This window comes from Salarias fasciatus, chromosome 2 (assembly GCF_902148845.1).
Source record: "Salarias fasciatus chromosome 2, fSalaFa1.1, whole genome shotgun sequence".
NCBI classification, from domain to species: domain Eukaryota; kingdom Metazoa; phylum Chordata; class Actinopteri; order Blenniiformes; family Blenniidae; genus Salarias; species Salarias fasciatus.
The window spans coordinates 11,270,069-11,284,670 of record NC_043746.1 but is presented as its reverse complement, the minus strand read 5'-3'; the positions used below and the strand labels follow the sequence as shown (position 1 = coordinate 11,284,670).

At 45.1% G+C, this 14,602-nt stretch overlaps 1 protein-coding gene across 1 annotated transcript in view; it reads right to left on the bottom strand.

Moving 5' to 3' along the window:
* The window catches only part of nr3c1 (nuclear receptor subfamily 3, group C, member 1 (glucocorticoid receptor)), a 23,110-nt gene extending 8,508 nt beyond the window's left edge, over positions 1-14,602 (bottom strand). Inside the window, exons 1-5 of the mRNA XM_030117584.1 lie at positions 14,287-14,602; positions 11,827-13,001; positions 1,088-1,248; positions 805-921; positions 406-687 (exon numbers count right to left, since the gene is read on the bottom strand). Of these exons, the coding sequence (XP_029973444.1) occupies positions 406-687; positions 805-921; positions 1,088-1,248; positions 11,827-13,001 (1,735 nt within the window). The 5' untranslated portion in view covers positions 14,287-14,602. The remainder of the gene's footprint in view (positions 1-405; positions 688-804; positions 922-1,087; positions 1,249-11,826; positions 13,002-14,286) is intronic.

The window sequence follows — 14,602 nt, the reverse complement described above, 5'->3', positions numbered from 1 at the left end:
AGTCTGCTCAATGAATTTGCTCCATGTCAGCTTTGTTCCACATTAATTACATCCAGATGGAGCGTCAGTTTACAAAAGCCAAAGCAGACAAGACACCTGGCTGACCGTGCTTCAGTAAACCGCTAAAGCGACCGCACATGCCAGCTGCATTTAGGGCTGTCGGCGAGATAACGCACCGTTTGAAATACTAAAACACTGAAGACTGAAAACACCACAATGAAAACTATATACAGGTTCAGGTCTGCTTTTACAGTGAGGACCAAAATTAAACACACAAGTTTTTGAGAGCATACAGGTCAATTCAGAGAAAAAAGACCAGTCCATCCATCACAATCCACCTTTTAAAAAAACACACCAACACACAGTTAATGAAACCCCGCACGGCCTCCAGTTAGCAGCACTGACCTGGCAGAGCCTTGGCCCACTTGACGGCAGAGATGACCTGTCGTCCACCCAGTCTGTTGAGCGTGGTCATGAGGCGGGTGGACGTGTCGGGCAGGGTGCTGTCGTAGCCGGCGTATATGGTGTCCGGCTCGATCGCCTTCAGCAGGGATAGCATTGTGGGAACTAGCTGTGGCATGCACTTGGGTAGAAGGGAACGGGCCTCGATGGGCGGAGAGGGCAGCACCTCGGGCGGGTTGCTGGGCTGCTCGCCCCTTAAGCGACTCAGCTTCTTGGTTTTGCGAGCTTGAAAATGAGCATGCGAGAAACAGCGTAGTTATATATTTAAAAAGTGAGCAGAAGACACAATCAAAAGATTGATTAAAGAGATTGAGATTGAACAGTTTGCAGTTGGGATCCTACCTTCCAGGTTCATGCCTGCCATCAGACACTTGCGGAAGCGGCATGCTGGGCAGTTCTTCCTCCGGATCTTGTCTATGATGCAGTCGTTCCTCCCCGCACAGAGGTAATTATGCTGCCCTGAGGCGCCCAGACAAAGATGATTAAGTACACTGTTGTGGCAATAATTTGGAGAAACCACACCGAAAACTGTATTTTCATTTGAGTTAGTGTGTGACACTTATTAAAGCAGTCTGTTTATTGCCGGTGAATACTAAGCAAATGGTGAGATTTTCAGGTTTCGTACCTTCCACTGCTCTCTTGAAGAAGACCTTGCAGCTGCCGCAGGTGAGAACGCCGTAGTGGCAGCCCGAGGCTTCGTCAGAGCACACCAGACAGATTTTATGAGTCCCGCTCTTTCCCGATGTTGCAGATGTTGTGGTTCCCCCCTCTTGTCTGGATGTAGAACTGGAGGTAGAATGTGGAGACAGAGCACAAAAAAGGCAGGAATGTTTAGTCTCTGAAAACTTTTTTTCCCACATGCATTGAAAAATCATATGGATGCTCTCATACCACAGCAATAACAGGACATCTTCAGCATGTCATTTAGCTCAGTTACAGTTCGTATTTACAGCTCTGTGTTGTAAATTAAAACACTATGCAAACAGACTGCATATGCATACACACACCCCCAACGGGATGAATACACTGCTTGTGATTTTTCCCCTCATCTCAGTATTTGGTTATAAGTTATGAGTCAAGAAAAGTGAGTCTCCTTGTGCCTGATTAAGCATCCGAGGCCAAAATTATCTTCAGCTCCGTGGTCAAATCCGAGATCCAATCCTTGTCAAAAACAGCCCGTCTTCCTTTGATTGAACCACAAACATTTCCAGAGACCGTCAACAGTGGTCTGAGATGCAGTTCGCCAAAACAGCCACTAGGGGACGTCAGGCTTTGCTGCATCCATGCACCAAAGGTCCACACCTCCTTTCTTACCCAGTGGTCAGAGCAGCAGCAACAACAACACCGCCCACACCGACAGGATATTGAGCTTGAGACATGCAATAACTGGGTGCACGTCTGCCACCGCAACGAAAACAAACACTTCTGATAACAGCTGCTCCGAGCCGTCACTACACACACTCCCGCAGCTTTGAGCAGGAGACCCGAGTTCACTTCAAGTTATACAACAGCAGAAAATTAACATGAAAGCAGGCCAGGCCACGGCAGTCAGAGGGCGTAGCAGGATGGGAAAACCTGAGTAAAACATCAAAGAACCAAGTCCAGAAGCCAGAAAAAAAACATCAGAGGAGGCCGTCTATCCATAACAGCACCGGGAGCGCTGTGACTGCCACTGACAACACTCAGGTTATTAAATACCTCCATTAAGCACAGCCGTGTCACTTATTCACACAACCGTGTGAATAAGTGAGCTTTCAGCTCCTGAGTGTCTCTGACAGCTCACCAGGGCGTTCGCACCGAATCTCGTTTGTGTTTGGGAACGTGGTTGCCACAAAGCGGGGTGCTCCCTCACTAAACACCTTCCTCCCACAGCTGCTGGTGAAGGTGAAGCCCGGGGCAGGTTTACTCGAGAACGCACCGTGACTAAATCCACGACACAGAGAAAGCAGACATTTTTTAATAACCGCTTTCAACAACAGAAGAAGGTTTGAGAAGAAGAAAATTAGGCCATTTTGCAATTAGTGCATCAAAAACAAATACAACAGCTCATTTCTATTATCTTACTTTTAGGAGAGGCAACTGAGTGTAACATGAAACCACGTGCCAGTATTTTGGTTCACTGAATATGACGACAGAAAGCAGCTTCTCCCTCGTGTCAAACTAGTTCTGCTTCAAATGACAAATGTGTGAATAACTTTTTTCATCATCCATAGATCACTTTAATGTTAGTCATGTTAGAGATATTTTGGTTGGTCCTCTGTGGCTTTACAGGCTGATAGCTATTCTCAGCAGGAACTAAAAAAACAACAACCTCTGACTCCATACTAAACAATACAAAGTAAACAATGTTCTGTTTATGTCAGGAAGCGGCAGTGGTTAAACAAAAAGTTTAAGTAAATGCTCCTGTTTCCCCCTGTGCCTGCTGAATGTGTAAAAAAGTTATTGTTTGCCAACATACTTGTTGTAGCAGCTTTATTAGGTGCTAATACATTAATACGGCATATGCAGCAAGTTCCAACAAAAAAACACCACAGCACTGTGGCTGTACTTTAGCAAATAGAGCTCTGTGCTAAAGGAATTAGAATACTAGGAAGCATCCACTAATTATCTTCATGAAAAAGCAGCAAAAAGAAGGTATTAACCTCAAACATACATCAGATCATTATAGAGTGTGAACAGCCATCGCCTGAAAACAGCTCGGGGCTCTTTGGAGAACTGCAGACAGCTTTTGAAGTTGCTTGACCGCTCAGTTCTGAGCTTCTTGCACCTCTCCGGCTGTTCAGTCGGCTTGGGTGTGAGAGGTTATGGCTGTGGTGGGGCCCCACCGTCTACTGTGGGGCTCTTTTGTTATTGTACTTGAAGATAGTTCTTCTTTAATCTTCCACTGAGCCATGAACAACATTGTCAGCTTGTCAGTATCAATTAAAGCATTAGTACCAGTGACAGGTCTGGCCATCTGAAAGATTTCATTATGCTTTCAATTTGGACCAGATGGGAAACAGCTGCTAAGATGAACACTTTCGAACAATCACAGTTAAAAACAAAGCTAACAATTACAAAAAAAAGAAAAGAAAAAAATGTATTTTCTTTCTGCCTGCATGGGAAAATGTTCTATTACACACAACCACATTCAACTCGAGCATTTCCATTATCCACCATGAAACAACGGCTGCTGCTAACCGTACTCACCACATGCAGGTCAATTTGACAATTTGAGTTTATATGTAGAAGCTGCGATCAAACTTGGTCTAAGACAATAATGCAGATCATCACAACAATGACCTTGCATGATCTGTTTGTGACTGAATTTGTCGAATGTGGTCTGCAGCTTAAAATATTTAACTTTAACTTGTTCTAAATGATTGCATGCCTTTTTATCAGACTACTGAACCAGCCCTAATGAACTTTTAATTGATTCAACAGGGAAGTTGTCAGAAATATCCCGAGATTTCATCAGATGTCTTTCTGACAGATGATCGGTGAAACACCTCGAGCATCTGAGACTTGATCACATTACTGTTCCTATACGCAAACACACACATGCATGGAGGCTCGTGAAACCCTGTAAGAAGGGTGTGGCGGCCAGCTGAGTGGGCGTAGAGGCCTAATAAGTCCAGAGTGATGATGATGATGTCAGTGGGTGTGGAAAGCTTTGTCCTTTACTGGCCTTCAGGGAAGGTGTCAGCAGGACAGCTTTACTGGAAAGCTTTAGGCTACTGGTTTAAATCCAATTACTGCAAAAGACCTATGTTTACTACAACAAGCAAGGCTGAAATGAAGTCACAGCTCCCCATTGCTTTGTGAAAACTGAGCCGATTACATTTATACACAGCAAATCTGTCTTGAGGATTCTCACGCACGCGAGCGCGCACGCATGCACGCAGTGCGATGTGTGGATACTGAATTTCCTCTTTCTGAAACCATCTGTTGAAGTGAGTGCTCACTATCAACAGGAAGTTCTTGCATTCCCTTTGAGTTTACTGTCGGTCAGAGCTCGACCGCAGCTCAGATGCGGAGACACGCAGAGACGGGTCTCAACTCCATCGACGGCGGGGCTGAGAAAGTTACGAGCTTACCGCTCCAGGAGTGTGATCGATCACCTGGGGTTTAAATGAGTAAATCCACGACACACACTTTCATTAATGCTGGTGTCCCAATGCCCTAATTCATTCATAATCCCCTTATAGACGTGAGTGTCACGAGTAGCTTGGCAGGCCCCTAATCTATATCCCTCATGTGAGTGTGTGTAATTTCAGATGAGCAGATATTAGACCGCAGCTCTTATTCTGTGCTCCCGCCATGTTTTTGTTCATGTAAAGGTTGGCTGCTAATGTGCGTTTCACACTGCACCAACTTGTCTTCTTATCAAAAACTTGATGAGGGGAGCACTTGAAGCGCTTAGGGAAGTGCTCCTTCCCTGAGGTAAACGCCACTGATATAGAAAGGGGAACTGGTCTGCACGCTTTGATTCACGCTCACGAGCTGGACAACAACGCGGCGTCTGTGAAAAACTGGAGCAACTTTGGTGTGTTTTTACAAGGCTCGGGTTCTCTAAAAATATCTGCCTCATGTGCTCTCCAATAATAACAGCATGTCTTTACAGATATTTTACAGTGGTGCAACATCTTCACTCATAAGCCCTGCTGTCACAGCAAATTAACACAATGGAGACAAAGCGCCGTTTGGAGGAGCCTCACGTCACCACCAAGTGTTTTTATAGCCATTTTGTTCGTTCGTTATAAAAGGCCATTAAGGAGACGCGTGTGCCATACTCTGGATGTCCCCCTGTGCCACTGTCTTCATGCTGCATTGACAAACCTGTTTCAATAACAGTGACACTCTGCAGCCCAAAGTAGCAACTACTGCTTGGCTGCAAACGCCAGAGGAGGAAACTGAAGCTAACTCATAGCTGAACGCAAGCAAAACAACCCCGGAGGATTTGAGTTTCCATATTAGTTTCCATAATAGGAGCCGTTGGTAACTGTGTGAAGGGGGAGGCGGCTTCCTGGCCTGTAAAATGAATTGGGAGACAGGCTGCTGCTACTGTGTGCATGACTGTAATACCTCTAGCTGGTTACTGCTGGACGTGGGAGGGATCTACTCCTTAACTTTGAATCTGCTGACTCAACAACTGTACAAAAACAGCTAGAAGAGCAACAACACATACACACAGGCACGCACTTTGTAATTTGATCCTAACCTCAATATGAAATGTTATATAAGCTCAATCGGCGTCCAACGACCAGAATGAGCACAACACAGAAAACCGAGGTTACATGTGAATGCAGTAATATCGTGAAAGCGATTGGAATGGCTGGCATTTGATCTGATGCATTCACTCGGCGCCAGATGTGGGGAGGCGGGAGGGAAAGTAGGTCACAAGAGTGAGCGCTGTGGCAAGCAGGAAGGCGGGCCACGGAGCGCCGCCGCGAAGCGAAGCGCTCATGACACACCCACACGCGCACACATGTGCATACCTTAACACTCATGCATTATACACTAAGCTAAAAGACACGTACGCACAGCATCATAAAGGTGATTTACAGCAGCTGAGAGCTTCTGCTGACCGTCAAGGTCTCTTAGTTGCAGGAAGCCAATCAGAAGACAGACAAAGCCAGCGAGAAAGAGAATATGGCCGATTGAAATAAGGGGTGGGACGAGGCATGTCTGGACACTAAATTGCAACTCTTACCAAAGCCTACCCTTCAAACACAAAGGCTGGGAGCTTACATTCACATATGAATTCAAGGCTTTACAGAAATACATCCATACATGTATAAATGTATACATAGCTATATATAAATGCACTTCAGACCAGAAACTACTCATGTATCAAACCGGACATCAAACCACAGCTGATACTCATGACAGCTGTTACAAACAGTAATTCACCTCAACACTCCCTTTTATGACCTTTCTGAACTTTTACGAGCGAAAGTGTGTTGCTACTTGAAGACCAACCCCTCATGCCGATGGTTTGGTAAGGTTAAGGCTGTACCTGCACGATAAATACCCAGGACTTAGCCATTCAGAAAGTCATTCAACAGGTTTCTACAATGTCCTGCGAGCATTGCAGCTGTCCCACAAAACAACACAACACAGGAAGCCCTAGGGCAAGATTCTTTTGCGCACTGGATAACAAATACTAAAGCAAAAAGGGTTTGCAAATATACACACATAAAGGTGTGTGTACACATGTAGTTCGCATAAAAAAACATAGTATTTGTTCATCTAAATTAAAAAAACAAACAAACAAACAAACATGAAGAGATGTTAAAAGTGTTTCCTCCAGGAGAGAAGTCACAAGCTGTTTTCACACAGCTTCAAGTTGGACAAGAGTCTATTTTTGTGTGGTTTCCCTTCTGAGCTTCGTCCAGCAGTGACTCACAGACAGTTTCCAAAGTAGACTTAGTTTCCCCACACGAGAAATGTACCACCTAAGTGAGATCACAGTCTTGGCCGGGCAACGCGTATTTCAGTTTCACGCTGACAGCACTGCAGACTACGAGTGAGAAGGCCCAGGTTTCTGCCAATCTCTGCCCACTACAATCACTCAGCAATCAATTGGGATGAGGTGCATTAATTATTGATGGATCCGCTCAACATTTTCCCCGATTAGCTGGTTGGCCAATATCACATCATAAAATCTATACAGTCTTCAGGCTCACTGTATCACTGTAAACAGGGAGGAGGCTCAATTTGACGTTTCTGGTCGTGCTTCATTATAAAGCACACAGGTTCACTGAGAAATTGCTGGAAAGGGGAAAAGCGCTCATAGCAAGGCAGAATCATAACAGCAGAAATACTTGGGATTAACACCAATAATACACAGATGCGTCAGTAGCATACAAGTGAGCCGTTTGCTCAGAGATCCACAATGGCGGGATTTAAGCCAGCTAACCTGTAGTACGTCACTGTCTGTCAACAATAAAAATAAACTCAGTTTTGCAAGAAAAAAAGAAGTCGATTCTTCCTCTCTAATTGAAAAACTAAAGAAATGGAATTCATGGTCATCTCACTATTCTCCACCAGAACATAAAACAATGAAGTTACAAAAGCATCTCCACTGAAACTACTTTACATACTGTAGAAAAAAAAGAACGAAAGATTGTTTCTGTTTAAAAACCCAATGATGACAAACAAGCGCTTCTTTGTCTGCATGAGAGAGCTGCTCCACTCTGAGCCACTTGAAGCCCTCCTGCTATAAACGGTCCTCCAGCGATAACACTAATGCTTCAAAAGCCCCCCCCCAAATGTCAGTAGCCCACAGCATATAGTACAATCTCCATATTTACAGATCATTTTCTTGTTTTGACAAGAGGTCAAAACAAAACTGAATGGGCTGGGTCAATCACTTGCAGAAAAGGAAATGCTCCACTAAAAATAAAGGTTACGTAACACGGGCCTGGCGAGGCTCTGAGTTATTTAACACAGCATTTACATTTCAGAGCTGTAACCTCATCAACTGCCGGGATTCGTCTTCAGTGCGAGCGTGAGTCGATCAGGTCCTGCCACATGGTCAAATGAGCCGTCACTGGAGTGTTTTTTTCTAAGACAAGAACAAAGCTGAGCGTTTCTCAAGGTGAAGCGTTCCTCTGAGTGCATGTGGAAGTGCACACACGTGTGTATGTGGCGAGGATGGTTATGAGTCAAACCATAAAACCAAGTACAACACTTAACTCTTGTTCTGTTAAATGAAGAAATGAGCTTCGCGAAAACAGAGCTAATGTGAGACAGGTTTGGTGAAGATATCTGCCAGTACGTCTGTTGTCCTGAAGTTCGGAGGACTGCACCGGGGCAATGCAGCGGCCCCATAGAGACAGGGGGGCTGTTTATGACCGAACGAGCTATTTTCTGTCACTGTCCACAACATAAAGTCTGTCTGGAGCTGCAAAACATCTTTAACCTTGGGGATAACACAGACACATATATAAACATATAAAAATATAAACACAAACAAAACAGCATGGTACTTATGATGCACTGAAATACTACAATTCAGAACAGTAGACATTTATTTCACCATACTAGAAACTTTACTTATTTTTCTTTAAGCCACTATAAAGCTTTAAAAAGGAAGTCTTGGGTGTTTCTCTTCACGTATCAAACACACAGATAAACCAACATGGTTGGAAATGAAAGCAGGTGAGATCATACACATTACGTTAAACTAAATTTGCTATCTCAGTCCAAGAGGTGCGTTTGGAAAGAGACAGTTGGAAAAACTACTCAAACCTTTCTTCTTCCAAATAGGATGAAAAAAAGGGGGGTTTCTAAGTTTTAGGGAGTCACTACAGAGGAGCTAGAGAGCTGCATGCCGAGCACTGTGGCGGGCCCTGGGGATACGGCGGGTCAGCTACCCAGCGCCACATGCACTTTCAGCAGGAAGCAGCAGCAGCACCGTTGCGTGAGAAGAGGGTGGAGATTTTAACCTGACACAAACTGCCCAACAACCACAAAACCAACACAGCCCAGAGTTCAACACATCTAAAACCACTAAATGTCACGCGCATTAAGCACGGCACAAGAAACTTGGGCCCGTCTCTCTCACTCAAACACACACGCCCACGCAAAACAATTAGGCCTCACAGATCATGCACATGCATAATCCCAAGTTTAAACACACACACCTCTCCAGAACACAAACACGGGGCGTTTAGAACCTCATGCTGAACCGAGATGAGGTGCAGCCCGTGTCTCAACCCATCTGTCGCTGCTCACGAAGCAATGAGACAGCTGACAGACAGTCGTGCAGGCGGCACCAAGCATTACTTGCACAAATCACAACCACATCAGTGCACTGGCTGACGTGCATCGCTCCTGCGTGCCAATCTTTGAGCTGATGAATCGCCGTCAGATACGGAATCAGACAGGCATGAATGTAAAAGAGACACAAACAAAAACGCCTCTAAGACGACCGTTTCTGTCACACCACTGTTCACGACCGGGCCCCGGAGCCTCATTCACAGCTGAAACCATAAAATCCTGCTGGCCAGCAAAGTCATAACTGTACAAAAGACACTTTGTGGTGCCATGTGCTGCACAAGCACCGTGACTCCGTACTCGCTTTCCTCTAAAAGGAGCTCGCTCCTACGAAATCGCAACTTCAAATTCAAAATTCAGTGGAACAAGAACAATCTTGGAAACAAGAAAAGAGGTTTTTTTTTCCCCCAGTCCTCCTTACAGAAGTAATTAAATTCTTACAATACGGCCGTGACCAATCAGTTAAGGCCACAATTCATTCATCTGTATTGTTGAATGAACGGTCTCATCTGCTTCAAGTGCAGACGGTGGAAATCTGGGGTTTATTTTTGGTGTGACGCAGCTGGAAGATATGTTCAAGAAGACCACAAAAACTCTGAGGCGTGGAGGAAAACACGCTAAAACTGTAAAGTTGAAAAGTACTGGGATGTCATATCAAATATTATGGAACGATAACTGGTGATCACCAAAGTTAAACAGAAGAATGGCATTACCACAGACATTAATGTCTGGGCGTGCTCGGTCTGGACAAACAAGATCAACCGTCTTGGATAATGGTGGAATTCCCCTGGCTTTCAAACAGCACATCCTTTCTCACGTCGGGCCTCACTGTTTGTTGCTTATGTTGCCGCCACATCCTATAGAGTCCACAGCCCCGCCTCCTCCCACCAGAGCTGGATTAGAGGGTTAACAACCTCAGGGGTTAACAGCCAGGCATTTTTGTCGGGACCTCGGCTTCATTTTAAAGCTTGCTTCACTGCTATGGTAACCAACACCGCCAACCAACCCTGCAAGGAGCTGTTTTTGTTCGGGATTATCAAAACATAGAAAGGAGCCACAGTTCCAGCAAACTCTCACAAGCGGACAAAAATAGAGCACTAATGCTATACCTGTTGCATTAACAAACCACACAGCATGAATATCACAGTGGGAGATAAGGAAATCCCCTACGGAGGTTAAATATAAAAGGTTTAAATCAACTTTCAAAAATACAGCTTCAGTCCAGTAAAGATTTTTTTACAACCAGATGTTTAAAAAGAGCAAGGAGCTCCACCCCCAACTGAATCCATACTGTTGCACGTTGCCTGTGCCGCCTAATAAAACACACAACCTAATGTAAACTGGAGCTGAGACACGTGCAAGAAGTCAAATGTTTTCCTGAGCCAGCAAAGCACTCTGATCACATCTAGAAGGAACTCCAATGGTCTTGGTTTTCCCTTCCAACTCACAAAACTGCTACACTTGTGTTCAAGCAATCTTAACCCATTTTGCCATGAATGTATTTGATTTGTTCACTTTAAAATGTATTGATCTATAAAGTAATTTCACAGAATTTACACCTGATAATCGGGACTGAATGTAGCTATAATGACCATGTCCCCTCTTCACCTGTGATACCAATAAATTATCTCTGAAATTGGCGGGCGGCCTCGAAGAATGAAGACGGCGGCCACATGTGGTCCGTGGGAGGCCAGCTGCTCACGTCTGTTATGAATTATAGATTTTACATTAGAAAAATGTGTTTTGATTTTCCTCATGATCTATCATAAAAACACAGATTTTACAGATTGTCTATTATAAATATGATAATATGACGAGTGTGTGAGCTCAGACAGTGGAAAAGCCCAGGCTGACACTGCTGATAACCGCCTTTGTGCGGCCGGTTAAGCTGATTTGCCAATATCCACTTTTGTTAGACCAGATAGCTGGGTTGAGCTTTAAACAACACAAACTAATCTAGGGCAGGGAAAAAAAACAAAACTAAACAAAACTAAAATAAAAAGTTACTTCAGTTCTGGTTCATTATTTAGTGAACAACTTGCTGGGAAAAATAAAGCTCACATGCTGGACAGGTTTCTCAAGTGTTAGGACGGTCTTCGAAATAGAAGGTGACTGCTGTCTGAAATAGGTGGGTCAGCCACATGAAGCCCCTCTCTTTGTTTACGGCTCTCGGGTTGCAGGAGCTATCAGAGACGCTCCAGTTACAGCACTGAAACCTTTTTCGAACATGCAAGGTTATGATGAGGTGAAGCAGAAGGCAATGTAAACAATCAATAGGCTGTTTGAACTGAAGGAAAATAGTGGCCAGAGACAATTTGTGAGCCAAACAGTCAACAGCATTAGTTTGTCCCCCAACAAGGGAAGAACAGAACTGAACACAACATTTCCAAATCTAAACTGATATATGAGCTTCAGGTTGTGTTTCTGTAGTTAATAAATGACCTAAATCTTTTTGAGACAATGTGTGACATTACTCGTGAATGACAACACCGGGTCAACACTCCCTACATGAAATCATTGCATGATTGGAGCAAAGAGCATCTAATGTCTGACAATGCTCGATGTGAGTGAGTAAGACATAACCTGGCTCATGCTGCTCACCTGGTGAAGCTGGAGAAGGACGGGGAGCTTGAGAACGTCTTGTTCGCCCTGTGGATTGCCGAACTGCCCCCAACGCTCTGGTTCCGGTTCCAGCTGATGGTCATCACCGGGAGGCTGGCTGCAGGCTTCTGGTCCTTCTGCTGCTGAGCGTCGCTGTTTCTCACTCCAAAGTGGTAGCTCTGGCCTCCTGAGGTGCTCACCCCGCAGATGGAGATTGGGTTAGCGCCTTGCATGTCCGTGGACGACGTGCCGCTGACTTGGCAGTAGCCTTGGCCCTCAGACGTCTTCTCTTGCTTAATCACACCTGGAGTGCAGAGGTGAATGAAGCCAGCATCCTTCTCCTTTTTCACCAGTGCAGACAAAGTGGTTGTTGGGGTGAGGGAAGCAGAGGTGGTCACGCTGGGGCTGGACTGATCTGGACTTGTCATGCTGCTGCTGCCATTCAGGGCAATAGAGACGGCTCCGGTGGCGTTACTGCTCTCGATTACCGCCGGCTTCACGTCCTTGTCCGAGCCGCAATACACCAGCAAAGAATCATCTGCGAGAGTGGACAGAAAAGCATCATCTCCGACATAAAAATCTGATGGGGAGCCAGTCAGGTCAAAGTCTTGAAGCAGGTCCAGAGTGTTGTCACTGAACAATTTCTGGCCCACGTCCACATCTTTCCCAATTTGCTCAAAGGGATGATCAAGGTCAATGGGGTCCTGCTCTCCTTTATCCATGGAGAAGTCCTCTGTTTTCATGTGGAAGAAGTTAGGATCTGAACCTCCAATCAGTGAATCCATGGAGGACTGGGTGATGTCTGTTATCGTGGCTTCCAACTGTGGCAAACTCTCTGCCCCAGTCTGGCGTTCAAAAGAAGCGGAGATCTGTGTCTGAGGCCTATGATCTTTGGGCAGGCCTCTGGGCTCTGTGATTTCGGGCAGAGAGCCGATGGTGGCAGTGACAGAGGCGAGCTTCTCTGGAACGGGGCTGTTGCTGAGGCCGTTGGGCACCTGTCCTGGCTGCATCAAGGGGCTCGGTGGAAGAACGACAGAGGTGGCAGAGGTGATGGACACGGCACTGTGAGGAGCCACTTTCAGCAAACCTCCCTCCTCAGGGCTTTCAGTGTAGACCAGTTTGCTCAAATGGTCATCTCGTCTGAATATTATTTTCTTCACTGCACCTTTATCCATCTTTTAGAGAGGGGAGAAAAACAAGACAGTGTTAACATCACAGGTGTGCTCAGTAGACATTCAGAAACACAGTATGACCCAATCAATAACTGTTACAGCCATGAAGAAGCGTGATATCTACTGCAATGGTCCTACTCCTGCACCCCCCTTGGGGGGGGGGGGGGGGGGGGGGGGGGGGAGTGTACACATCAGGAATGTTAAATGTAGTCAGCTACAATTATGTCACTATAAGATGAAGGACAGAGATAGAAAGGTTTGCAACTGAAACCAAACACAAATGAATTCCAAATATCGCAATAATCATCAACTTATGACACTTTGAGAAAAACTCGTCATTAGACCAATTGCTGCGAGTCTTCCCATGATAAACATTATAGTTATCATCATGCCACGTTGACGTTTTCCTGCTGAGGATATACACAAAGCCATCTGGTCGAGTCAATACTTCAGCATATATGTGCATGTAAAAACATTTTCTGCTCCAGTTCTGTTCAGCGCCTCTTCCACCTCTTCTATAGTGGGTGGCGGGGACGTGTAGGAGTAAACAGTTTATAACAACATGCACAGAAAATCCAAATCCCAATGTATCCAAAAAGCGATTTGCAAAAGAAAACACGAAGGGTTGAAAAGCACATTTTATGCATTGATAATCAGTGTATTTTGTTCATGGAGGAGGGGCAGCCAGTATACAGAGAAAGAATTAAAAAGCTAGTAAAAGGCGCTAGGAGGTTATCATTACACTTATTGGAAAGCTGGAGACGCTGCAGTATGATGCAGTTTTGCAGCTGTTTCAGATGGTGCCCCTGCAGGGTGCAGGTATTCACAGTTAGAGCAGAAAAGGAGTGAGGAAAGTTGTCCCTCGGAGCGCGCTTCATGGTTAGCCACATTCAAGGATCGCAAGCTAACTGCGTTCGCTCTGACACTTAGCAAAATGACAAATGACAAAAACGTAGACAACCGTGCATAATGTACGTACAACTGTAGCTAACTCAACTGACACCAAACAAGAATTCGACAACACATTAAATAGGGCGATAAAATCTTAAGTTTGACATAAGCTGACGCTAGCTAGGTGCTAACTGTTGGTATGCTAGTTAGCATTGCGGCTAACAGTTAAAGTGGCTACGTGCTTTCATTTCGCTCTAATGACGCTGACACTAATGTTAGCTAGCAAGCTAACGCTCCCTTCTAAATGCATCTCTACCACTAAACACATTTAATCGTTGCATCGTTTTGGGGGAAAACAGACGAATCGACCAGAATGCGAAGAAAACGACATATTTACCCTTGAAATGACTGGTTGCTGATACGTGTCCACAGGTCGTCTGTCAACATTGTTTTGGTAGAAAGTGTCAGTTCACAACACGCTGACTGACTCTCTAAACGTTGCTCCTCAGGCGTCGTATCGATGCTACATGTTTGGATTAAACGACGAAACGCGCCGAGTCCGTCCGCTCCGTTTTCTGTCTTGCGGTCTTACGGGTCGATCGAGCTGCAAACCGTCATGCAAAACGTTAAAGTGGCTAAGCTATGGGGATTTGTAGCTAGCCATTAGGAAAGTAGGCGCTAACCTCCAGGAAAAACATTGCCTACAAAATGGA